General features: G+C 38.9%; 1 protein-coding gene across 5 annotated transcripts in view; it reads left to right on the top strand.

The window, feature by feature from the left end:
- LOC139953169 (paired box protein Pax-5-like) overlaps nt 1-19,314 on the top strand; it is a 60,038-nt gene extending 40,724 nt beyond the window's left edge. For 4 of the 5 annotated variants that reach the window (XM_071952599.1, XM_071952597.1, XM_071952600.1 and 1 more), the window contains 6 exons: nt 11,900-12,072; nt 13,440-13,569; nt 13,880-14,074; nt 14,465-14,590; nt 15,605-15,715; nt 16,688-19,314. In XM_071952599.1, the coding sequence (XP_071808700.1) occupies nt 11,900-12,072; nt 13,440-13,569; nt 13,880-14,074; nt 14,465-14,590; nt 15,605-15,715; nt 16,688-16,992 (1,040 nt within the window). In that variant the 3' untranslated portion in view covers nt 16,993-19,314. Of the gene's footprint in view, nt 1-11,899; nt 12,073-13,439; nt 13,570-13,879; nt 14,075-14,464; nt 14,591-15,604; nt 15,716-16,601 lie in introns of all 5 variants that reach the window. The other variant, XM_071952601.1, reaches the window with a different exon arrangement.
- The last annotated feature ends 6,075 nt before the right edge of the window (nt 19,315-25,389 follow it).

The raw sequence follows: 25,389 nt of genomic DNA, 5'->3' as shown, positions 1-25,389 counted from the left end.
GGACGAATTCTTCCTCCATGTTCAGTTGAAGTCTTTTATTATTTGAGTGAGAAATTAGGCTACCTCTTACCTTAAAAACTACGTTACTTCAGAGGGAGCCGTTTTTCACAATGGTTTATACTATCAACAGCTCTCCATTGAACATATACCAAGTATGTTTTTCTTTGTCCTTACTCTATGGTTTTACGCTAACAATTATTTGGAGTCATTACCAATAGTGCCCCGTGCCTTTAAAGTTCATGGACTCAGACACATCGTAAGCGCATGTCGTGCGGAAAATCCCTAGTATATGGGGAGGGGGGGGGGGGGTAGTTCACGCTGTGCGTGGTTCCACGACGCAGTGTCCCGCTAACCCCTAAAATCTCTTGGGCCAGCCACCCTCCCCCAAAAATGCGAAAAACCATAAGTCATTTGCACAACCGAAGACCAATCAAACGCTTCCTATAGTCTCTTTCTAACTCTATCTCTATTTATACCGATCATCCGTTGTCCTAAGGCGAACGGTTTCCCATTAGGTCATTTATCAAATTAGATCATTCTTGATTATCAAGAATATTATTAATGGGGGGAAATTTGCACTTAAAAACCCTTTTCGCAGAAATGTCACTTCAAGTTAAACCTCGAACTTAAATACAGGCAATATTTACTTGATTAACATTATAGGACCCAACATTAATGCAGATACCCACAGGCTGCGCAGATTAACTGTTTTTAAAAGTTTGGCCTGTATTTAAGTTCGAGGTTTAACTTGTTACACGACGTGACATGTTTTTGTACCATTGTTGAGTTGTTGCGTTATTCGGTTTGAAGTTGGGCCGGACAGGGGTGGTCGGGGTCTGCCCGTCCCAGCGCCCCGGGCTCTAAACCAATAATACACGGCCCAAGAAAGGCCCCCACAAGGCTCGGTCGTGCACATCAATTAATCTTGACACAAACTAACATCATCTATTCAATTTGACAACAAGATTACCAAAAGATATTCTCCCTTATCCTCACCATGCACAATTCCCAAATGTGTCGACTGTCCCGGGCTCCCCGAGTGCGCATGACCGGGCAAGGCATGACGGGATCAACAAAATATAAGAAGAACAAAAAATAAGAAGAAAAAATATAAGAAGAAGAAGAAGAAAAAAAAAAATCGTGTTTCCCGGCGGCACGCGGCTCAATTTCCCCCCTTCATTATATTTAATTTTACCGCTGCTCGCTTGTAATCAAATTTCAGTCTTAAAGCATACAAATGAGCATGATAGATCGCACATCAGGGAGTTTAACAAATTTCGCCGGCCGTTCCCGTGAGGGTATAAATTGCCCATTTCCTATGGCGTTATTACGCCGGGCCAAGTCAGGCTCGGAACGTGAGTCTACCGCGTTAGACGGATCCTCCGGCTCGATGGAAGCATGAATGGGCCACTTCTGGATGGAGAGATTAGCCAATTTGAGCGGGTCTCCCGGGAGCTCGGCGCGGCAGGCTGCGCCTCAAGCTCGGAGTTTCACCGACACACGCACACATGGACAAAAAAAAAAGACAGTAGTAGAGAGAGAGAGGGGGAGAGCAAATTCCGGACCGTTGTCAACGCAGAACTGAGCACATTACACGCGCCTGAAAGCAAGAAACTCGACAAAAACCACAAAAAGACAAACCCCAAGGCCTCTCTCTTCCCCCAAATACTATGTAACCAATAATATGAAAAATATCTACTGACTTCTGTCGTCACGGTGGCAAGCAGAGAGAAACCCTCGCCCGGCCCATCGCCTCTAAAGTAACGCTGGTCCCCACCGCAGCCAAACACATCCAGGTTTTCTTTTACGGACTGGCTCTGGCAACATGATGAGAAATTGATAATGTCATTATTCAAACTGCCCGCGGAAAATGACTTTCCTTCTGTTCGGCAGTAGAGCGATTTCAACGCAAAATGGCTGCCAGCCATGATTTTTACAACAGCATGAACATTTTGAATTTAACCTGGAACATAGATGACTGAAATGCTTGGGTCCAAAGTCCTTCCTCAAACCTGCCATGTTCCGTCATTGAAGAAAGACCAGATCAGACTTTATGGATCGGTGAAATCTTAAGGATTTCTGTAGAAAAAAAATGGTTCTCTTTTAACGAACGAAGTGACACTTAGCGTATTTCCCTCCATTTTTTTTTCCTTTAAAATGAAATCAAAAGATGGCATAATATTGCTCAATGATGCAGACACCATAAACAGTGTTGACGACATATTATTAACATTAAAAACTCGCGAAAAAAAAAAGAATTATTAGGCAGTCAACCCAATAACTGTTAAGAACGCGGACTCATCGCACATTAACCTGTCGAAAAATCCACTGAGGTGTATCATGTGAAACGAAATCATGAGATTTCTCACAAGCTTTGACCTAACCGAGTTGAGTTTACCTGTTTAGGTGTTTACAACACGCTTGATTGGCTGTGTGATTCATTGAAAAGCAAAATTATTATTTATCTATTATTCAAAAAAGAGAAATGGATATAATATCATTTTCTCACCAGCCTTGCTTTCTCAAACGTCGGTTTTTCTTGTCTGTAATTTTGTCATTTTTATTTTATCAATTATTTTATTTCTTTACTAAAAACAACAGTACCATTTCAGAAACCTACAGGATTCGTGCTTTAAAAAAAAAACCGTAAATGTTTTGATCTCTAACTACAGTTTACAATATTCATTCGTTCATTTTGTTTATTTTGCTAAATTGTATTTATTTATCTAAATGCGCGCGTAACGGTCTCGCTGTTAGGAGTGTTGTGTCAACTCCCCCCCCCCCCCACACACACACAAACACACAATCAAGGTCTATATAATACTCCAACCGTTTTACCTCTCCTTTCACTACCAATCAACTTTATCCCTCAAACAAAACCAACCCAAATATCCTCTTAAACCAATTTCATCCCCACCCCTCCCCCCTTTCCGCCTTCAGTCAAAGTGCCAGAGTCTCGCTTTTCCCCCAACAAAACCGTTACAATGTCATTAGTCATATTGGCAATATACAATATTAATGTCATTCCCCAATCATGGGTCCATTGCTAGGCCAGGCAAGCCTCTCTCCATATACCATCGTGCATATATAATGACAGCTTCACCTTGCCCTAGGCGCTCGTAAGCGAGCTCCCGGTCAGAACGCTGACGCCAGCCCGCCTGTAAAACACAGTGCCCCTTTTTATCATCGTTTTGTCTCAGCTCAAAAGCGGAAGAAATATAATAATTTGTATGATTATTGTATGACCATAATTTTCTTTCCTGAGCCAGACGTTGTTCCCCATCTACATTTACATGTACATACCCATTGTTTGCAATTGTACATGATATCTAAAATTGCGGTCTAGTTCGCCATTTTTGTTTTTTTAAAGAGAATTTGCGTTTGATGAACTTTTCTGATGGACGAACGACTGCATCAATTATGGCCAAACTCAATCAAGGGTATACCGGGCTCAATGGGACTGCACTTTAAAGCGAGGGCGTAACCCTACCAACCCATCGCCACATGGTCATGTAGCGGGGGGGGGGGGGGGGGGGAGATGGGCGAAAGAGTTCACGTTCATAACCTACATTCTCAACTTTAAGGAAAACTATTAATTGTTTTGTAAAGGCATCCTAGCCTATACAAGCTTTCGATTTAATGGGCCATGCCTCCATACAGTTTTCAGTTTTGTAAAATCCCATTGTTTGTTTTGGTATGTTGTATATAGGAGAGTTTGCGGTAACACCATGTAATAACTATCTCTAAATGAGTAGGGGATGGTTCTGAAAAGAACCGTTGGTTTAACTCGACGTTTCAATCAGTATGCTCTGATCGTCTTCTGGAGAATGCTGGACTCTGCTTGGTATGTGTTTGTATGGAAATAAATGTTGATTGGTTAGATTTGAAATGCGGTAATTTTTGTTTCTAAACAGCTCGGTCAGAAGGCATTTACTTGCGTCAACTCGGTAAAAGGCTCTAAAAATAGTTGGTCTAAAACATTAGACGTCCTCCATCACAAGGATGTTTAAGTGTTTACTGGTGTAGAACATAAAAAGCACATTAAGAGCTATTTAGACGGATCGTGCGCATAATAAATTCTGCCGAAGGATTCAACAGAGGGCGTACTAAAACTAAAGACTTTGTCGCAAATACATTGGTTGAGGATGTTAGACAAACACAGGAATATGTTTTATGGCAAAGGCAGTGTTTATAGTGTTCCAAAAGCACTGTACTGTGTGGAAACTGTGCCTTTTTTTAATTCGATTATGGCTGCCATGCCATTAAAGTTTTAATTACATCATTGTCTAACACGCGCAGTCTAACACACTCTATCGGTTCAAAAGAACAACACCCATTGCATGCTTAAAGACAGTGGACACTATTGGTAACACCACTAACATGCATCTCAGAGCAGCCTCAATTACTAGCTTTCAAATACCTAAATGCAAAACTGAGCGCTATAGTAAATCCACGCTACCCTCATTAGCTAGAATATTGAAATAGATTTTGGGGCTGCTTGGCAAATTTTAAACTTTTTGTCTGTTTTTTTTTATGTATGTTTTTGCCATTTTTATGCCGTGTTTTCTGCCAGATAATGTTTTTTTTTTTTCTTTAAATTTTTGTGTATTTATGTATTGATTTTGCCTGTTTATTGTTAATTCCATTTTTCTTAATTCTGTAAAAACTTTGTAAATTTGAATGTTGTCAACCTTTTGGTTGTTTTTTATTCAGATTAAAATGAACCATTAATAATAATAATAAAATTGTCAAAGACCAGTCTTCTCACTTGGTGTATCTCAACATATGTATAAAATAACAAACCTGAGAAAATTTGAGCTCAATCGGTCGTCGAATTTGCGAGATAATAATGAAAGAACAAAACACCCTTGTCACAGGAAGTTGTGTGCTTTCTGATGCTTGATTTCGAGACCTCAAATTCTAAACTTGAGGTCTCGAAATCAAATTCGTGGACAATTACTTCTTTCTCGAAAACTACGTCACTTCAGAGGGAGCTGTTCCTGACAATGTTTTATACCATCAACCTCTCCCAATTACTCGTAATCAAGAAAGGTTTTATGATGATAATTTGTTTGAGTAATTACCAATAGTGTCCACTGCCTTTAATACAATATTGCCAGTCACGAAACCATCTACTAACAGGCCGATCAGGTTTTGTTTAGAGCGAAATGTAATAATTATATCCTCAAAAAAAAAAACATTGAGGATGGATTCCAAATGTTTTCCTCTCCACTGTGGTATACGGTGGCCCGAGGAGGAGCGCCAAGCTCCCAGCGGATACCACCGCGGGAGAATCCGTCACTGGCGCTCGCCAGGCAATTTGCAGCGCCCGGGCAAAACGACTTCGGTCCCGCGTGACCAGAGCAAGGAGACACGCTCTGCATAACCTTGTCGGGGTTGGCTCGAAGCCCGTAAATGTATGAGGCACACGGCGGGCGGCTATAAGCACATCTTATTAACGGGGGTAAATATTGAAGTATCATGTAGTCAATGTTTGTAGCTCAAAGCAATTGGCTGTCACTTGCTGCCGTAAAGCAGTGAGTTTCAGACCACCACTGTGAAGAATTAGGTTATGCAAAAACGGGACTTCCATTTCTCCATCCGTCCCTTGCCACACAGTCATGTAAACATTTCCATTTTCAACTCAACCCCCCACCTAAAAAAAAACACAAAAAACAAAACGCACAGAAAAAACAACGATATGTGAGGCTATGAAGGTAGAACGCAAAATACGAAGTGGAGTTTTGACGAAAAATGGCACAGAAATTGAAAGACGCAATAGGTTATACACGCATCCAGTATGAGAGTAAAGTATAGCACTTTGCTGTCTGTGGTTGTTTGTTTCCTTGTCGACGTGTCAAAGTCCTTGCCCGTCACAGAGATATGCTTCACTTTTTCCCCCTGCATGTTGGCTTTCATGTTAACTTCACTCGATATTATCTTTGAAATGTCTTTAAATTTTGTTATTGTTGAATTATTTGGTATCCATCTCTTCATAAGTAAACTCATTGTTATAATAGATGTTACATTTGCATCGGGGATAAAGAATATTAATTTTGGTTTTTACCCATACACCGATGTGTGTTAGCACTGTATACTCAGTACTTTCCCGAGTCCTGTGAAAAAAATATCACAGGCATGTTACTCGGGTGGGATTCGAACCCACGACCCTTGCAATTCTAGAGCAGTGTCTTACCAACTAGACTACCGAGGTTGCCCGGCAGCTAGAGGCAGTTCGAATCCTATGTTTTTGGCAAAAATTAATAAACTCATTGTTATTTGTTTCAACTTTGTTTAAAACTGTCATTGTCAACGTGAAACATAAAATTGTGCATTGAATTGAAAACGTGTTGGGTTTGAGAGCAGAGATGACTTAGCTAATGAGGACAGAGCAATCCGTTATTAGTTGAAGTCATTTGCCGTGAGGTTATGCCAATAAGTGCCTCAAAACGTGGTAGCGCTAGCACTGATGGGTCATGTTTCACACTAGTCATTAGTATCCACATTAAAAACTGAATTATTCAACCAAGGACGAAATTACCATGATGAAAACCAGACAATCAAACATGGCTATAGTTATAGTATCTCACATTATGATGGACGCTCGTTTATGCACGGTTAGGGTCAAATGACTCGAACATAATTCTATGAATATTTTTCTAATGAAATTTACACCGACAATGACCATGTCCCCATCGTATATTTACCAGCTAAAAACGCTAACGAAGCGTACTGATGAAGTTTTGATTGAAAATAGCCACTCATCAAGGGTGTACGAACGATAACCATGTATACTTTTCCGACGAGGAGTGCGTTGGGCACAATGAGTTGCGTACATCGCATTAATTAACCGTTGATGGTCGCTGATCGTTTTAAGTGGATTCCGTGTGATACTATAATGCTTTAATTGGACACGTGCACTGGCATTAATCAAGCAGACCACGCCACTGACAGGCTCATTATTCTCTGAATTTTGTCTTTCTCTTTTCCTCTGTCTTTCCTCTCACTGAATTATGGCCGTCAGCTGCCACTCCTCTGGGGATATACTTGATAGTATGAATGAAATGAAGAAGTTCTCAGAAACTTTGCGAAAAGGGATACATTTTGTTTTATCGTGCATGAGTAATACACGGCGGGGACAAGACTCGTATCAGTATTGCAATGGGCGATGCGGCGGCCATTTTGAATTGTTTGTTTTTTGGTAGCTGAGGCCTTTTCGAAATTACAGCTTTGGCTTTGACTCCGTCATTTTTTAATGTTAAATATTTTCTAGTGTTAGACATAATGCACTTTAGGTACGGAACTTCAAACGGGCCTACGGTTCCCAGTCGTGGTTTCGAAAAGGAATGATTTTTTAGCTCCCCATCCATGCAGAGCTTTCAAATTCGAAAACGGTTGGGAATATAGTCTGGTGCCTGTTGTGGAAGTAGACTCAGTACCAGTCTGCGTTATGTACTTATGGAATCTAAAGAAGATAGTTTTCCTGAAGATGATCAGAGCATACTGATCGAAACGTTGATTCGTTAACCACCGGTTCTTTTCAGAACCGACACTACGGCAGGCCTAATGCTGGTAATTACATGGAAGGTAAAAACAAATTTACACTTCGTATTATGCGGTGGATTTTTTCGACTTGTTTGAATTTCGATCGTCAAAGGCAATCATCTTGTTATTTTAATACAATCCTCCGAAAATAACAACTGAGCAATGATACTATAATAACGTAGGCACGGTGCCATGTTGTTTTCGGCCGGGGTTGTTTTTGATTGGTAACCAATACGATTGCGTGTCCCAGGTTGACATCCGAGACAGGGTACCAAGACGTGTGGGAAAATGACTACGGCAACGCTAATCTTACTTGGTACATATCGCGATTCGCTTTAAAGGGGCAGTTGTGACGGGGAGAAAATGTCTGCCAAATAGTAAACTGAGAAAATAGAATTAGCTGTTTCAAACAGCTCACCAACCAAAAGGACCGATGACAAATGCAAACAATTGTTAATGGTCTGACTTTTTGACCCCTAGCAGAATTTTTCTTGAAGGGAAGTTATTGTCAGCAAACACATAACTAACTAAATGTCCACCAAATTCAATTTTGCGGAGCGGTTTCATTATTAAGCCATTTATACTAACTCCTGAGGAAATTGTATTATTTATAAGTTGTTGTGTCCTCGTCTGTGGGAACGAGACCATTTTATTTAGTAAGGGATGTTTCAGGGTTGAGGGAAAGGTTAACTTGAACAATGCATCATTGCTCGTGGAAATGTTTCTGGGAACAGATGGCACCAAGTATTTTGTTTTGCGGTTTTTGTTTTAGCATTTAACGTAGATGTATTTTGAAGTATTTAACCGTAAATGTGTGTGCTATACTCCTTTAAAAATGTCATTGAATACCAGGATCATCGCTATTGTCAGGCTTGGTGTAATTTCAGTATCAGTGCACTTTGGTCTTTAGTTGGAAACTCTATTTGAATTCTTTGTACAGTAAAGCATTTTATAGAAAAATAGACCTTTGCGATGATATTTCAAAATGCTGAAAAGGCTTTCAAACTTGCTATTATGTTCTTCCTGTGTCTTATTTGGAACCACAGTGGAAATTGAAACTACAAAATTTATGACGTTTAAAAATAAAAGCTTGCGATGATATGTCACAATATTAAAAAGGCTTCCCAATTTGCTACATGTTCTTCTTTTAAATCTCACACTATTTTAGGACAGAAAGGTGTTGCGAGCGCTGCATGTGAACTGAAGTGGTTCTTTTTCTTTATAATTAAACTGCACATTTATATTTCCGATAATGAGTAGTTGACGACGGAGCTGTTGGTAGACTGTCATCCCCTGACGGAAATAAAACGCAATAAAGACCGGGAACTCATTATGTGTAATATTTACTTTGACGTCTGGGAATCAGACATTGTATAACCATCCAACCTCGTATCCATCCTCTTCACTTTTGGTCTAACCCGAATCTCAGCTGAATAGTCAGGCTTAGTGATATTCGTCCTACTTAATTCTGAATTCCCACCTTGTGTGCCCTCGACAATAAATATCGGAAACAGTGTAATATTAAAAAGCATGTATGGTCTTCTTAAGCCCATTTAATGTGTTCATGAAGGTTAGCCTTTGTACCCATTAAAATGTTCCTACTTGTTTTCCAAGAACCAAAATGGCGCTGTTGGATTATTTGGGGAGGGGTTGTGCCTTTTCAAACCAAAACAAAGATCACCTGCAACCGCCTAATTTGAACATTCGCAAAAGTTGACTGATGCCGTTCAGTGACGGGGCCAGACAACTCAACCACACAACTAATCAAACCACCCCTTTTCCTCACATCAAACTATTCTTCATCTTGGTCTTTCAGCCATTTTATGAATCAAAATTCCGGGAATCCCTTTTGCTTGCTTAAAAAAAGGTTTGGTTTATTTGCATTTATACGAGTTAAGGAAACGTAATACGCGTGAATATGAAAACAACGTTGACCAAGGGGTGTGGGTCTATGAGACATGTATACATGGATATCTGACAAGGCGACACATCGACTCGACGAAGTTTCTAAAAGATACACATACCGCAACCACTCACGGTAGTCAAAATCGTCTCACCGCGCGAGCCGAGTTTGGGGTGTTTTGTTTTTGGCGTTTTGGGTTCTTGTGGAAGTTTTGTTTTACAATTATGAGGGTGTCTGGGTTTACTTTGTTTTTGTTTGCCAGAATGGACTCGTCTTGGCGACTGCTAGGGACGTAAACACCGTCTATGTGACACTCCTTTGCTAATTAAGAAAAAATAAAATAGTTGAAATTGAGAGCGGGTTTCAAGGTGTGGTGGTTCGTGTTTCATGGCCACTTTTTAGTCGAAGTGTTTGGTGATAAAATTAATACATTTTCCGGTGTTTCTTAAAGGTAGTATACCGGATTGATGGAGCCGACTATAGCTAGGACCAACCATATTCTTATACATGAAACAACAAAAAACCACATTGAGTCAGAGCAATTTTGTCTTCCCGATTGTCTTGAAGTTCACTGTTTACCGGTCACTTAAAGTGAGTCTGCCTTCTGTGGGGTGTAGAGAAGCCGGGGAAAAATAATGGCATTTACCCCCTCTCGCTGACTTTGACAAATGATCAGCAAGCATCAATATTTCTCAATGTCCATTTACTATATTTATGATGTCAAGTCTTATCTGTCTTTACCCCCTGCTCTCTCCCGCTCTGGTGAATAACTTACCCTTGGAATACTGACACACTGGTCTGCCATGAATAACACTGTCAATATTTATGAGAGCGCCCCAAATGGTCTAGCTGAGGGACTCGAAGTTCGCTTGAACGTTCAGCAGGCATTTTTATATCTTGCAAATTTAATCACCCTTTTTTTTCTCCCTTCCCTCCCGAGCCAGAGCTGATGCATTTTTAAAAAGTTCGCTGTTCTATTCAGTGTGTACAAAGGCCTGGATTATAGGCAATATTTTTCAGAGGTTTTGTTATTTTCGAAAAGGGGTCACGCGTTTTTAAATTATTTGTTTCTTCTTTTATTTTGACGATTACTTTAATGTATGTACTTTTGCGTGAGAAGGAATAATTCATATCATCATATATTTTTAATCATCACAACATACAAATAAATTGTTACAAATGTCATCAAAAATAGGTGACCCCCTTTTTCGCCAAAGACTGAAAAGCAAATTAGGGAATGCCTTCGTTTTCACGGTTTGGGCAAATCGACAAGAGCAGAACGAAACGGGGCAGTTTGGGGCAGAAAATTGGGCAGTATTTCATCAGGCACGAAATTACGTTCGGGGAATCGGCAATGGTTTTCACAATATGTGTGATTTGCTATAGTTAAATGCCAATCACCTTCCATTTATCACAGCTACAACCAAAACCATTTTGAAAAACTGGCTTCCCTTTTTGACGTGCACGTTTTTTTCAGTTAAAAATTTTCACTTAATTTACTGTACGGTAAAATCTTGTAACAGTGCAACGATTTTACCACAAGTATTTTACCCCGGTATGCACGGACCCACCTTAAAGAATAATTCATACAATCTATAGAGAGGTTCACCTCAACTATTTTGAGCCTTTTTTTTTAATGAATAAAATTTACATTTATAATTCGAACCCCCCACGCTTTATTACTCATAAAGCCGGTTTCTCAAGGTCGGCCAACCTAAATGGACGCCCTCTGTCAAGGTTGGGTGTCCATTGTTCTTATACACGCCCTCTGGTGGTGGGCTTTGTACGGACACAAGTTCACTGCACGAAGTTCAACAAGAAATAGTATTATTGTTATTAGTATATTCTAGGAAAACGGAATATGCCTAAAGGGTTTATTGACCAATAATAATTACCGGTATTACTAGTGACTTCCGAAGCTTTGCATTGTGTGGATTGCAGAAAGTTATTCCAGCAACTATTAACTGTTATGGTAAAATGTTTAAATACTCTTAGGGCAAGAGTGTTGGATTTGAGAAGAGCCGTTGTGGTCTCTACGTTTCGAACACTATACTCTGCTCGTTTATAGCTCTCTTGAAGACGATCAGAGCATGCTGTTCGAAACGTCGAGATAACTACTGCTCTTCTCTGAGCCAACTGTAACAGAAGAGGTTTTACAAAGTTGTACCCGCAAGTTTATTTGTAATAGTTACGTCCTGATTCCAGTACTTTGAGAACTATGGATTTGTTTTGAAGCATTAAAAGGTTTATATACTAAAAAGAGGTATTGCAGTCATTGAAAAAAGAAATTATTATAATAATAATAAATAAATTAAAACCATTTAAAATTCACCTACAAAGACACACAAAGTCGTTGACTTCGGAAAAACCCTCCTTCATCAAAAAGCATGGTGCCTTTCTATCTATTTCACCATGTTTAAAGGTTTCTTCTGTTTGGTTTATTTTCTGCAGACGAAACCGGACACGGCAAAATGGGCGGCGAGGACAAAGCGCGGGAAATGATGCGAACAAATGGAGGTGCCTTCTCCCCACACCAGATCGAGGCCTTGGAGAAAGCGATCGACAAATCGCAGTACCCGGATGTCCTCTTCATGCATCAAGATGCCCATGGCAACAGGAGACAGGTACTTTGAACTTTTTTTACAGGCCGCCTCAAAACGCCCTCTATGTTTTTGCCCTCAACTATTGTGCCCGTCTGCCTTTGTTTTTGTATGCACGTCAAAAATGCCATCCTTAACGAAAATTCCAGATTTTTTTTTAAGGATTCCCTTCTTTTGAATCTATTCAGATTAACAAATTTAAGCATTATGAAAAGCACAATTTTTTTGCAATTTTCATGTCATCAGTACAGAAAAAAGGTTGCTGCCCGACGGCAGGGAACTTACCTCAATGTGCACGTGCGCGCGTGTTGAAAAGGTGCAGCTGTTAGCGTGCTTATGGTTGACTTGTGCAGGATTTCTAAACAGGTTGATTTCTAAAAACGTGTCTGATTAACAGAAGCTATTGTTGATGTATGAAAATCCAGATTTAATCGGAACATAACACCGGATACGGCAGGAGTCATTTTGAAAAACATCAACTGAATCAACTGATAACAATAATGTTGAACTTTGAAACCAACGTGACGAGTAGATGGATCTAAAAGGGCATATGATTGTCCAGTTGTCGAACACCCGGATATTCATTGTCCAAAATGGGTACAGTTACGCATAAATGAACACAACATTTAAGCAACAAATATCACAAGTTCACATAAGCTGATACCACGTCAATAGAAGCTTTTGTTACCCCACAAAAACCCGTCCGCGTTTAGCAAACCCTCAGGGGAAAAAAAAAGCCCAGACTAAACAATGCACGGACATTCTCCATGTTGTCCTTCTTGTTTCCCCCCACCATCCCATAGTGGAAGTAAAACCCCCTTATCATTGCAGACCACCACCGTATCCGCCAGCTGGAAACCAACATAACCTGAAACGCTCGAGGCATACAATTTGTTGATCCCTTCATGTTAATAATGTATACAACACTCCTATTAGAAACTTAAGCATGTTTTGAAAATTTCACTATGATTTGAGCTCTTTGACGAAACCTGTTTTTCTTTCAGCCTATCGAACTATTGAGAGAAACTTTATTCAGATTTCTAGGGTGTGAAAACCTTCAAATCAAAAACGGTGCTGTTTCAGAAATACGCCCCCCCCAAAAAAAAAAAAAATAAAAAAATAAATAAATAAATAAAAATGAAAAAAAAATTTTTTTTTTATTAAAAGTGTTTATTTAAGTGCCACGTGAACAAAATACATTTTCCTGTTTAAGGAAATTAGGAGTGTTGAAAACATAGTTTGAAAATAAATCCGCGCAGCGTATCTGTTAGAGGTATCTTATATTTTATTTATTAGAACACATTGCTAACTTGTACTTTTTGAATCGTCTGAAATTGCCACAATGAAAAATGAAAAATAATAATCAAAATTTGTTTATATTATTATTGCAGGTGACGACGAGTGAGTATCACACCCTGACGGCTGCAGCACTGAGTGGCGGCACACATGCATCTGACGTCAAACCTCACGTGTCTGACCCTCATCAACAGCACCACCAAGCGGTGACCTGTGGTTATCAAGGTACGAATTTGCACTATTGATGTGATTGACCTTGGCTAAAAATAAGAGCTGAGAATAATACCACAAAACAGTATTTTGAACATTAATTTCGGTTTTACCCTTTCACCGATGTGTGTTTGCACTGTATACCGAGATCTCTGAAAACAAATAACAGGCACATTGTTCGGGTGGAATTCGAACCCACGACCTAGAGCAGTATCTTACTAACTAGACCATCAGGATTGCCTGGTAGTTATAGAGGCAGTTTGAATCCTATATTTATCAGCGTGTATACAACATTGATTGAATAAGAATATTTTTAATCTTCCAGCGTCAGCCTCGCACACCATCACGCCCTCAACGCCTGGTAGCACTTTGAAACACGAAGGAGCGCCCTCCAGCGGTACACTCACCGTCCTCCAGCCGGCAGCCGTCGGGACGATGGCCGGTTACAACCACTCCCTCAGTAACCATGCCGCCCTCTCTCAACTCAGCTCAGCGGCATCGAACTTCGGTCAATATTCAGGTATTAAAAAAGCCATAGACAGTGCCTTGTCGAAACCACGGTTTATACTATAGGCGTCACTGGGAACGACAGGGGAGTTCGGCTGAGCAGAACATCAGGAAGACACATTTCGAAAAGGCGTCAGCAACAAATATCACTGAGACAACTGGGTTATGGTTATATTTAAAGCACCCGAGTTGTTTTATTATATCAGAGTTATTACTAAAAAAAAACACTGAAAAGTGAACATCAGTCAAAATGTATAGGATTTGAAAACTAGTCGCAATGATGTAGCATCGAAGGGGTCCTCAAAATAAGTTTGTCACGTTCACAATTTTACCGACTTTGTGTGTCTCTTGTTTGGATAAAAAAAAAACCAGTCTCTCTATAAATTATATTCTCTTTTCGCAGGTTCAAATTCGGGCTATCCCACTTCGAGTCAAGGGGGATACGGGTCCGGTGCTATACACACAGGCATTGGTCCACCTCTAGTTCTCCCCCATGGTGGAGGAACGTACGGTCACCCCGCCAGGGAAGGTAATTATTGTTCACGTCATTCCTATTTGTATTTTATGAAAATTGCTTATTAGACCGCAAATACACTCTTTTTTTGCTTCCAACGTAAATTTACCCAACCTGGGTTGAAGATTCAAAGAGTTCATTCATAATGACGTGAAAGGAAGCACACCCAGTTGTTGAAGTAAATTTAATTGTCGTTCTCAATGAGCAACAACAACATCATGATTTCGGGTCAGAGGTAATTTTTTCTTCTTCTTCACACCATGCTTGTTGTTTTGTCGTTAGGTTTTCTATTGAAGACACTGGAGACCTTTGGTAAAAATCTGTGAAAATTTTGGCTCAATTGGTCATCGAGTTTGCAAGAGAACAATGAAAGAAAAACAAAACTTATTGCACAAATTTGATTGTGTGCTTTCAGATGCCTTAAAAATGCTTCATGCCTGAAGTCTTTTAATATTTGAGTGACTTCAGAGGGAGCCGTTTCTCACAGTGTTTTATACTATCAACATCTGTCCATAGCTCATTACCAATTAAGTTGTAATGCTTACAATTATTTTTAGTATACCAATAGGGTCCAGTGCCTTTAAAGGCAGTGGACACTATTGGTAATTACTCAAAATAATTATTGGCATAAAACCTTACTTGGTGACGAGTAATGGGGAGAGGTTGATGGTATAAAACATTGTGAGAAACGGCTCCCTCTGAAGTGCCATAGTTTTAGAGAAAGAAGTAATTTTCCACGAGTTTGATTTCGAGACCTCAGATTTACAACTTGAGGTCTCAAAATCAACCATCTAAACGCACACAACTTCGTGTGACAAGGGTGTTTTTTTCTTTCATTATTATCTCGCAACTTCGATGACCGATTGAGCTCAAATTTTCTCAGGTTTTTTATTTTATGCATTTGTTGAGATACACCAACTGTGAAGGCTAGTCTTTGACAATTACCAATAGTGTCCACTACCTTTAAATATGTTGATGCCAACTCTTGATGTCTTTTTTACTATTCATTTTTTTCTTTCTGATCCTCAGGTGATTATTCCAACCAGTTCTCGTCCATGCAGTACAACCATCCTCAATTTACTTCCATGACCTCAAGCCATTACAATGACTGGCAACGGCTAAGCACGCAATCACTGCTAAGTAAGTACAGACTGAACTCAAAACACTTGTGGATTCAAACCCCACTTGACGTGACGTCACACAGTAAAGTCGGCCATCTTTACAGACCAATAAAGACCTTTCCATTTTTAATAAACAAACCGAGTTTATCGAACCCCCTTTTCACGTAAAGTTGGATAAAAGAACAATTTTGACGGTACAAAATACAAATTTTATTAAAAACATTAAATTTCTGATTTCTTCAAGTTTTGTTCTCCTAATTATGTGGCATTTTAAATTGGCTGTCGCTTTAAGAATCGACATAACTATTTATAAGCCTCTGTGGTAAACTCGTGTCTGGAATGTCGTCCTCTATTGCTTAGAAATATAAAGTAAAAACCTAAACGTTGGTAGCAGCATTGGTCATTAGTTTCAACGATCCGACAGACACTAAGCTCGCTGCCCATGGTTAAACTTTTAACTTCACATTTTTCTGTTTTTGTTTCGCCATGTGCGCTTTCCTGTGATGTGTGCATGTCGTTTTTATTGCATTAAAAAAAAATCGTATTAAATTATTTCAAGGAATGATGAATCTGTTACGTTCATAGACTGACTGTGACTGAGAATTTTCGTATTCGTTTTCAGCATGATTTTTCAATTTTTTGTAAAGCTTCCTTTGTTGGTACACAGTTTCCGTTTTCCGTGAGATTTCACAAACTCTTAAAGAAAATCGACACATGCATAAATTGGTAACAGGACCAATGGGCAGCACGAACTGCATCACTCAATAGCAGTCTCCATCACGCATGTGCATACAATAATATTGACTCATCACGCATGTGCACCACTATCATTATGTGTTCCATTGATTATGTTCTTTTTCCCCTTTTTGTCTTTTCCCATTTTCTTTACCCCACTCTACCAACAGACCGCGCATGCCCTTAGTGTGTCCAACTTAAAATAAACTCCAACACGGCTCTCTCTATCTCGTTATGTCTTGTCTCATCCGAGCAGCTAAACCCGGGCCGAACGTCCCGACGATGACCGGAGGAGGGCAGCAGACCCACACCAACTCATCCTCACTGCAGCTCACACATGCGCAGCAACAACAACAACAGAATCGAGGCAATCAGCAGCAGCAGCTCCAACAGGGTCAGGCGCACGCGCAGTGTGACGCCCTTGGGGGTATGACGTCAATGGAGGCATCAGTGGTTGGCGGCAACCGGCTGCAGAATGTACTGGACTTGAGAACGAGTACCAGCAACGCAGGAGTGAAAGATCAGAAAGTTTCACTTGCGTGGGTAACGTTAGACCAGTGAGATGGGTGGAAGGGGGTTCACGTCCCACTGGTCTCCTTATGATTACTTTTAGTATACGATCAATTTTTCATCTATGACTGAGAACAATCACATCATTTTATAAGAAATTAAATCATGCAATTTATTACTATGTAAGTTGTTTGGTAAAATTGGGGAGGTAGTGCCTTCTGCTCTATCGGCCAGGCTTCGGACTGTTGATATCAAAGCGTACATCCGTATGGACTGTATTAGAAGGTGGTATCCCTGTTTCAGCCCTAGGAGTAGGTGGAAAAAAATCTTTCATAAAAAAAACCAAAAAAAAAAAACAAACAAACTATGGAATCGGTTTACGTACGCGTACAAAATACGAATTACGTATGTTATGCTTCTTAATATCACATTATGAGAAAATGTATTTTTATTATTCGACAAAATTGTCGGCATTTTGAGATGGCAAAGTAAAAGGGCGAAGCCAATGTCGACAATTGCAAAATGTGTTAGACTTAACTTGAAATTTCCTTATAATCTATTCTTAAAAGAAGAACAAAACTTGCCTTATAAAAGTCTGGAGCCAACATTGTCTTCTGTAATTCTTAATTGACTGTGACCATTGTCCATTGTCGTCAGGGAACTAGGCTGTGACCGTGTATGGTGATTTGGTATATAACGTTAGCATGGAGTTTTTGTCAGTTTGCGTTGTCTCTTTTCGTAGAGAATGGCATTTTCAAAGGTTTCTCAATGTTGTTATATTCTGTTAAGACGCCATCATATGAAAATAAACATCGCAAATCGACATTTATTGGGCAAGCTGATGTTTAGAGACCTGAACTATGATGTCACAGTTTTACTGTAACATTAGTATCACGTGTTTTTTTCCTTTGAGCCACTCCACCAAAGGAATTTACTGAGGCAACCGAGACGCCATTTTGAATTTCGCAGTTTGACGTCACAGTTGTCTGGCATAATGATAATTCGTGTTCTGTTCCACAAAACAAACCCATCACCATTAAAAATACACTTCCGTCTCGTAGTTTGCTGGCCATTCATTGGTGTTGTGTCATGTACAGAAAGTAGAACACAAAATCGAAAGTGCCTCATTCGAACAAAATAATTTCTTTTCGACGAACAAATTTCCAAATTTTTTTGTGCATGCAAGTCAATCTTTATAAAATAAAACTAGCAATACGATTTTTCTGATGGGAAGGAAGGAACACTTTTGGCGAGCAGCTTGGAAATTGTAATTCTTATATTTTGAATTAAATTCGAAACATGAAGCTTGTTAAAGATCCTGGAAGGGACATAATGTTGTCAAAAGTAGGTTTTCTTTGAAAGCAACTTTTGTTTTTGATGAGGCGTCTTCCACAACATTTGACTACCAGCTCAAGATTCCGAACAGGTCTGTCGTTTGGACAGAGTAAATCGAACTCAAAAGAAATTTAGCAAACTCAATGAGCTACTGTTCCTTATCATTGTCATTCTTGTTCCTTCATTCTTAAACTATGTAATATATTTAAATATTTCAACTTTATTCATTTTCTCCCAATACTATAATTATAACGGTATTTATACAAAAATAAGAGGTTGATCAACAAAGAGTTGTTGTGTTAATAACTGTTGGCTGTGTAATCATTTAAAATATGTTATATAGGGGCGGGTAGTTTATTAAGGTTTTTTATATTCTGTAAAGAGGAAATGTGGATTCCAGGGGTCTTTATGTTTGATGACGTTCTAAAACTGATGGAGTTGGTGCAATACTTGTAACTTATTAATGTGGAGGTTCGAGGAAGTCTTGTTTTATGTCCCCGAGGACGAGGTTGTAAATAGTGGCACACAGGGCCTTTTCGAAGCCATGGCTAGAGCTTGTAGGGCTCGGTCTTCGGCTTCGTCTTCTATTTTGAAATTGTGTAATATTAAGGATTGGAGCTCAAGCCCAAGCAGTGGTTTCGAAAAGACCCAAAGTTTCAGAAAGTTTTTCCCCCGACAACGAAATTATTTTGCTCATTCTTTTATCGTTGGCTTGCAATGTCGACATGATTGTTGTGGGTTTATTTTGTTCTTGAAAATATGGGTAGAAGGGTTTACTGAAGTTTGCAGTTCTTGATGGTAGTTGTGGCTTCGGGAGCCAAATCTTTGAGACAAGATCAATGCAGGTTACTCTCCCCCAAAGTATCTGGCTACGGCTCTGGCTCCTCTCAATAAAGGTTGAGAAATGAAGATCGTGGTGGCGCCCTGTTTTACGTATGTACACTGACCTTTGAACTTTATTATAAGTTGTGGCGTGTACAACTCGGCGTTCTTGACGGTTTCAAAAGATGTAAGTAAAGTGGATTGGCAAAAAAAAAATACTAGGAGAAGGCACCGGAAAAACGGCATACAGGGTCATGGTGGTTTCATTGTTAATATAAATTTGCTTTTTAGTAGTCCATTTGAATAGCCATTTTCTCACATGTTGTTGTATGCATTCACACTAAGGTCTGCTCTCAAATTGAGCAATCACCGACTTTGCGCGTGTTATTCTCACTGTTGGTGTGAACCAAAAACAAAACAACTTCTTTGGTTTTGTACAAATTAAGAAAACCAAAATTACATTAAGACTACATGTCTCAGGCTTTTTGTACTATTTATAGTAATCCATTTTTAATATTTATATCAGATATATAGATCCGACGGTCACGTGACTTTTCTTTGTACAGTTCAACCCCATTTGTTGTTGTTGAGTTTTTTAGAAAGCATTTTGGGGGTAATAATTTTTGTGTTATATTATACTTATATCATGCATGCAATTATGTGATTTAAATTGTACGTATGTTGTAATAGGGATATAATTTTAATGTGTACATGTACACAGAACTCTCTTTGCATGCATCGAATGCAATGTCAATTTAGTCAAAATGTATAAGCCTATGTTAAGTTTTTTTTTATGAAAGCCGAAAGGGAAAACAATACTGACAAGATTGATAAAGTTTGTCCTCAAACAAAATGCTATTCTCGCACAAGAAAACACGCACAGTTGAGACACCTAATTTATTTCATTGTATTATAATATGGAGCCCCGCACAGTCACATGGTGAAATAATTTGTGCGACTACGTTGCTCATGTAATTCCTTCCATTTTTGGGGGGGAACCACACCATGCTAGATGGCTGCATTTTACTTTTGTAGGCGCTCCATAACCTCAAACAGAGCCTTAAAAGATGTTGTCCCACCCACGGACCAACGCAGTACAATATAAACAAATGTTTTTCTAATGTGTTATTCTGTTAACTTTTACAAAACAATGAGGTATTATTATAAATGACATGTGCTTTCATTTCTTAAGGTATGATTTCCTTTTTAAACGCTCTTTTTATTTTTCTTACTTATCATTTTGACCATAAAGTATAGTTGTTTACTATAATTTGGTGTTTGTCGACAACCTGTAGCATTAAATACGAATTGGGGTGTAGTTTTTGACATCAACTTCACTCTTTACTCCAGATAACAATTCCCTACACATTTAAGGTGGAATTTTAAAATGGGCAGTGTCATGAAATGGACACAACACGACGATGGAGATACACTTATTGCCTATAAAAGAAAAAGACAAAAACGACGTCAGTGACGCCATTTTCCCCTCTGCGTATTGCAATCACTTCCCGGTCAGAATGAGGTGGGAAAAGGTCATAGTCTGGTGCCTCTGGTCTCACTGTTGTTTTGCGAATTGGAGGTATAAGAACATCGACCGTGGCATCAGTTTGTACAACATAGCGCAAAAGTAATGAGTTATTCGTCATGATTATTTTTTCAATTGTAATATTCTGAGCTGGATGATTTGCATTCCGTTATCTGTCGTACATTCCAAAGAAGACCAAAACAAGAGACACCATTTTGTTTTCATCATCCAAGCCACAATTGTTTCTTCTGCATAATTTTTGTATTGATATTCTTTTGGATAACTTGTTCCTTTCCTTCAATTATTCAACTCTTACATTCAATTAAAAGTGTTTTTTCTTCTGAAATTCTTTCTGAAACATTCCACTTCTTCTTTCGAAATTTGTTGTAATAAAAAGTATGATTTTTAAACACAGTACTGTAAAGCAGTTTATTGTTAGCATGTAGTACCTGGAAAGTACGCCATCTACGGCCATGGAAGCACGATTATAGGTCAGAGGTCAAGTGCTGACCTCAGATTTAAAGTCGTTGTTGATATTAACTAATGAGTATTTACCTCATGGGCGGGGACTTGTTGAAGTTCACCTGTACGAAAGACAATTGAAAAATCAAAATTAAAAGCCTCTGTAATGAGTAGAACAAAAAGTCCTTATTAATGATATGTTAGTTAATAAAAAGTAATTAAAAAATGTAAATTTAGTATCTTCTTAATTACTTTATTGTTTACGTTAAACGTTGTACTATACACAAAGGGGAACTGTGACCAACTTTGAAATAAAAGATATGGAGTAAAATACTGATAAACATTTTGTTGTATTTTTTGTGTGTGTGGATTGAAATGCATTGTGGTCTGGGTTTTTGGTGTGGTTTTGCTGACATAATATGACTTTAATATTTCCATTGTATTATTAAAGATGCTATGTCAGATTTTTGGCCCCAAACATTAAAAAATAGATTTTTTTTGAGTGAATGGTATTTCAAAGAGTATCACCCGCTCTAACGAAAAAAAGTTAATAATCGGCGGACTTTTTCGAGCAATGGCTCAAATGAAAGCTTGTAAACTATTTCGACCCCCATCAAAAATTGAATTATAAATCAAAATTTGTGGGTCAAATTGGCCAAAAATCTGACATAGCTTCTTTAACGACATCGTACACCTTGATCAGCACATGTCATGATATCCTGAGCTTGACCATACCACATACCCTAGAGGGGTGTCAATCAGCATGGTACGGCAATTTGGTTAGGAGGGGGCGGGAAAAACTCTGCCAGCATCCTTTGTGTAGAAAATCGAGCTATGATGTTGTCTATGGTTACGAAACTTAATTAATTAAGGAAAATGAATAGGCTTAATCTCACTAAGGTAATACCTGGACATACTAACAACACACTTAGATAAACATTTTTTTTTTTTTTTTTTAAATCGTTGAAAATATGCCCCAAACAAACTTTTTTACGTAAAACAAACTGAAAAAAAAATGGGAAAAAAAAAATCGTTGAAAATTCACAAAACAAACTTTCTTTTACATACGGAAACAAATTGTAAGCAACCAAACATGTCCCTCGCGCTGGGTCTTACAAAGGGAGTGAACTAATTACAGTTTCAAAGATGTAAGTTATCAAGTACCTAACTTCCACAGTTATTCTTGTCAGACAGCCACCGTTTTCCAATCATGCTGTTTTCTTTTTCAAAGCAAACCTCCACAATGACGTAATGCTGTATGAATCAATGTGAGACTTTTGTGAACGCTAGGTGGCATCAGACTTACCATATCGTTCTCGGAAATGTGCGCATGCACGCTCATATCTACGTCTTGAATGAGTGATTGAATGACTGGACATTATGCACATGACGTCATTTCAGTAGGGCGCCCTCACCCAGAGGTCAAAATGAGGTTGTTCATTTGCCAATACTGTGCGCCGCGCGTACAAATCTGTGCGTCTCGATTGTTTCGTCACCGTTCTTCCTCTAAGAAGGCGGCTGGGTGACGTCAATGCATAAGGTCTATTGTGTGAAGGCTCAGTGGAAGGACCTTGTATTTATTCAGAGGAATGGGTGACAGAAAGGACACCTCCAGATCCTCCACCATGACCGGTTACTGCATTCCTCGTCAACTTTTGGTGGTATGTATTCGAACTCCCCACAAAATCGCTTCCTGTAAAAGTGGTTTAGCCCCCTCTGTTGGCAATAGTTAGCTATCTATGTATAAAATGTGACATGCAAGCCACATGGCACTTCCTGTGTTAACGTTTTCAGAAAATGTGTGTAGTTCATGGTCGTCTATCAACTTTGAGATGATTGTCATAAGATATCTAATGAACGAGTCTAAGCCTAGACTTAGTTCCAAGTCTGCGATCGTGGTATTTGGTGGTCTACCCGATAGCCAGTACATTAATGCTTGAAATAGCGCCCTCTTGTTAGATAAACTTAAGAGAAACTGCAATAAATTTACAAAATTTAAAGATAAAGGTAAAGTATAGCCTTTGTTTTGGGGAATTCGTTTCAAAAAGCGCTCGCAATTTTTTTTAGATATCACCCAAAATCCGGAGAGAAAATATAAAGAAGAATAACTAAAAATAGGAATACACAAGAGAGATTCAAATTTTGGGGCAAACAAAGCTTAAAATTAACTTAACATAATTTGTATTCACATCACAAATTTGCGTGTCTGATGAGTAAAACAGACTTCAGGCCTGAAGTATTTTAATATTTGAGTGAGAATTTTTCTCTTTCTCAAAAACTACTTCAGAGGAGCCGTTTCTCACATTGTTTTATACTGTCAACAGCTGCTCTCCATTGCTCGCAACCAAGTGAATTTTTATTCTCATAATTTTTTTTTTTTTTTTTTCAGATAACTGATAGTGTCCAGTGCCTTTAAATCGTTCTCACCTTTACTTCACCCTGAATAGGTTCCGAGAACTCATGGCTGATTTGATAAAACAAAAACACTCCTTGATTCAACGGGAAGTGACAGGTTTAGTCGTCGGGCCAACACGGTCAAAGACAAGAGGTTGCCCATATCTATACCCACAACAATTAATTTAACATGATTCGCGTGCTTTGCTAAACCGCTGAAAGTGCATTATCCAATTAGTGCAAGTTCATTTCCAATGACCTTCAGTGTGTGGCGACCATTTTCCCCCCTTTTTTCAGGGCCGATTTCAACGTTGCTTAGCACACCAAAACTATGCTTTACCAGAATAAGATTAACAGCCAAACTGTCATGATAGTAACTGGTACCCTGCTAATTTCTGATTACCAGACAACTATTAAGCAATATTTTCTGCTTAAAGCGACTCTATGAATTTTGGGCGCAAAGTAGTCACGATAGATCATCTTCCTCCATGGACGACTGCAGGGAAGTGGCAGCATAACAAAGATCTTTTGTAGGTACCATCATTATAAACAATGTAACACTTGAGGTGTAATTGTCCAAGCTGTTCTTTCTCGATGGTCCCAGAAAGCCAGTCTGGACACTTTAAACTGAGATGGAGACTGGGGCTGGGGTAAAAGTGTGGGGGGAACAACGCAACAATAAGCTTTACACACCAATGCAGGCTTACTTAAAAATGCACAGTAAACTCGTAAATCAGTTATCAGTATTTGTTTACGAGAGCATTAAAGCCATTGGACCCTTTCGGTTCAGAAAAAAAAAAAAAAAGTTCACAGATTTACAAATAACTTACAGGGTTTACAGAAGGCAATGGTGAAAGACTTCTCTTGAAATATTATTCAATGAAATGCTTTACTTTTTGAGAAAACAGCAAAACAATATAAATTCTCGTTAACGAGAATTACGGATTTATTTTAAACACATGTCATGACACGGCGAAACGCGCGGAAACAAGAGTGGGTTTTTCCGTTGTATTCTCCCGACTCCGACGACCGATTGAGCCTAAATTTTCACAGGTTTGTTGTTTGATATAGAAGTTGTGGTACACAAAGTGTGGGCCTTGGAAAACACTGTTTACCGAAAGGGTCCAATGGCTTTAACTCGCACTTTTTGTGAATTTGTTTAAATTTCTTGACAACTTGTAAACGCTCTGTTGTCATTTTTTTGAATTGTTTTTTGCTTCCCCGGATTTCTCCCTATCAGTTATCAGGCCTTGCCAATCAATTATGACAGTTCAAAAATAACTGGATTTCGACCACAGGAAAAGGAAAAATGAGTCATGATTTGTTCCCCACCACGAACGGGTCTGGAGATGTCTCTGTTTTGAAACAATAGCAGTCTCGCTGGAAGGGCCCTGAACTTAGAGAAAAGTTCAAACCAAATAAGGAGGCAGAGACCTCGGTTTGCTGATGTGAGACAAATTTTAGTCGTATGTGCTAGGTTTGTTTGGACACAATGACCCCCAAAAAGACAGTTGAAAACATTTTTTAGGATTAGATTTTTCGTTCATATTGAAGTCTGCACTATTATGGGTTGTTTATGTTGTTTTATTGACAGAGATGCCTATTCCAGAGGCCAGCTATGCGTGACAATTTTCAAAGCTCAACCCCCCTCCCCCCCCCGAAAAAAATTGCCAGTTTTAGAAGGCCTTTCGAAATCGCCGCCCAACTTTAAAAAAAAAATTAAAAACAATAAATAATAATAATTGTGGACAAAAAAGTGTGCCAAAATGCATCAAAAACCTCCTCAGAGTAATTAAAACTAACATTAGGTACACAGAATATGTTGATGGTTAATGACTACACAACCATACACAAGTCAATTGGAGACTACAAAACCATACACAAGTCAATGGGAAACTACACAACCATAC

This window comes from Asterias amurensis, chromosome 21 (assembly GCF_032118995.1).
Source record: "Asterias amurensis chromosome 21, ASM3211899v1".
Classification (NCBI taxonomy): Eukaryota; Metazoa; Echinodermata; class Asteroidea; order Forcipulatida; family Asteriidae; genus Asterias; species Asterias amurensis.
The sequence above is the reverse complement of the archived record's forward strand: the minus strand, read 5'-3'. Positions and strand labels throughout refer to the sequence as shown.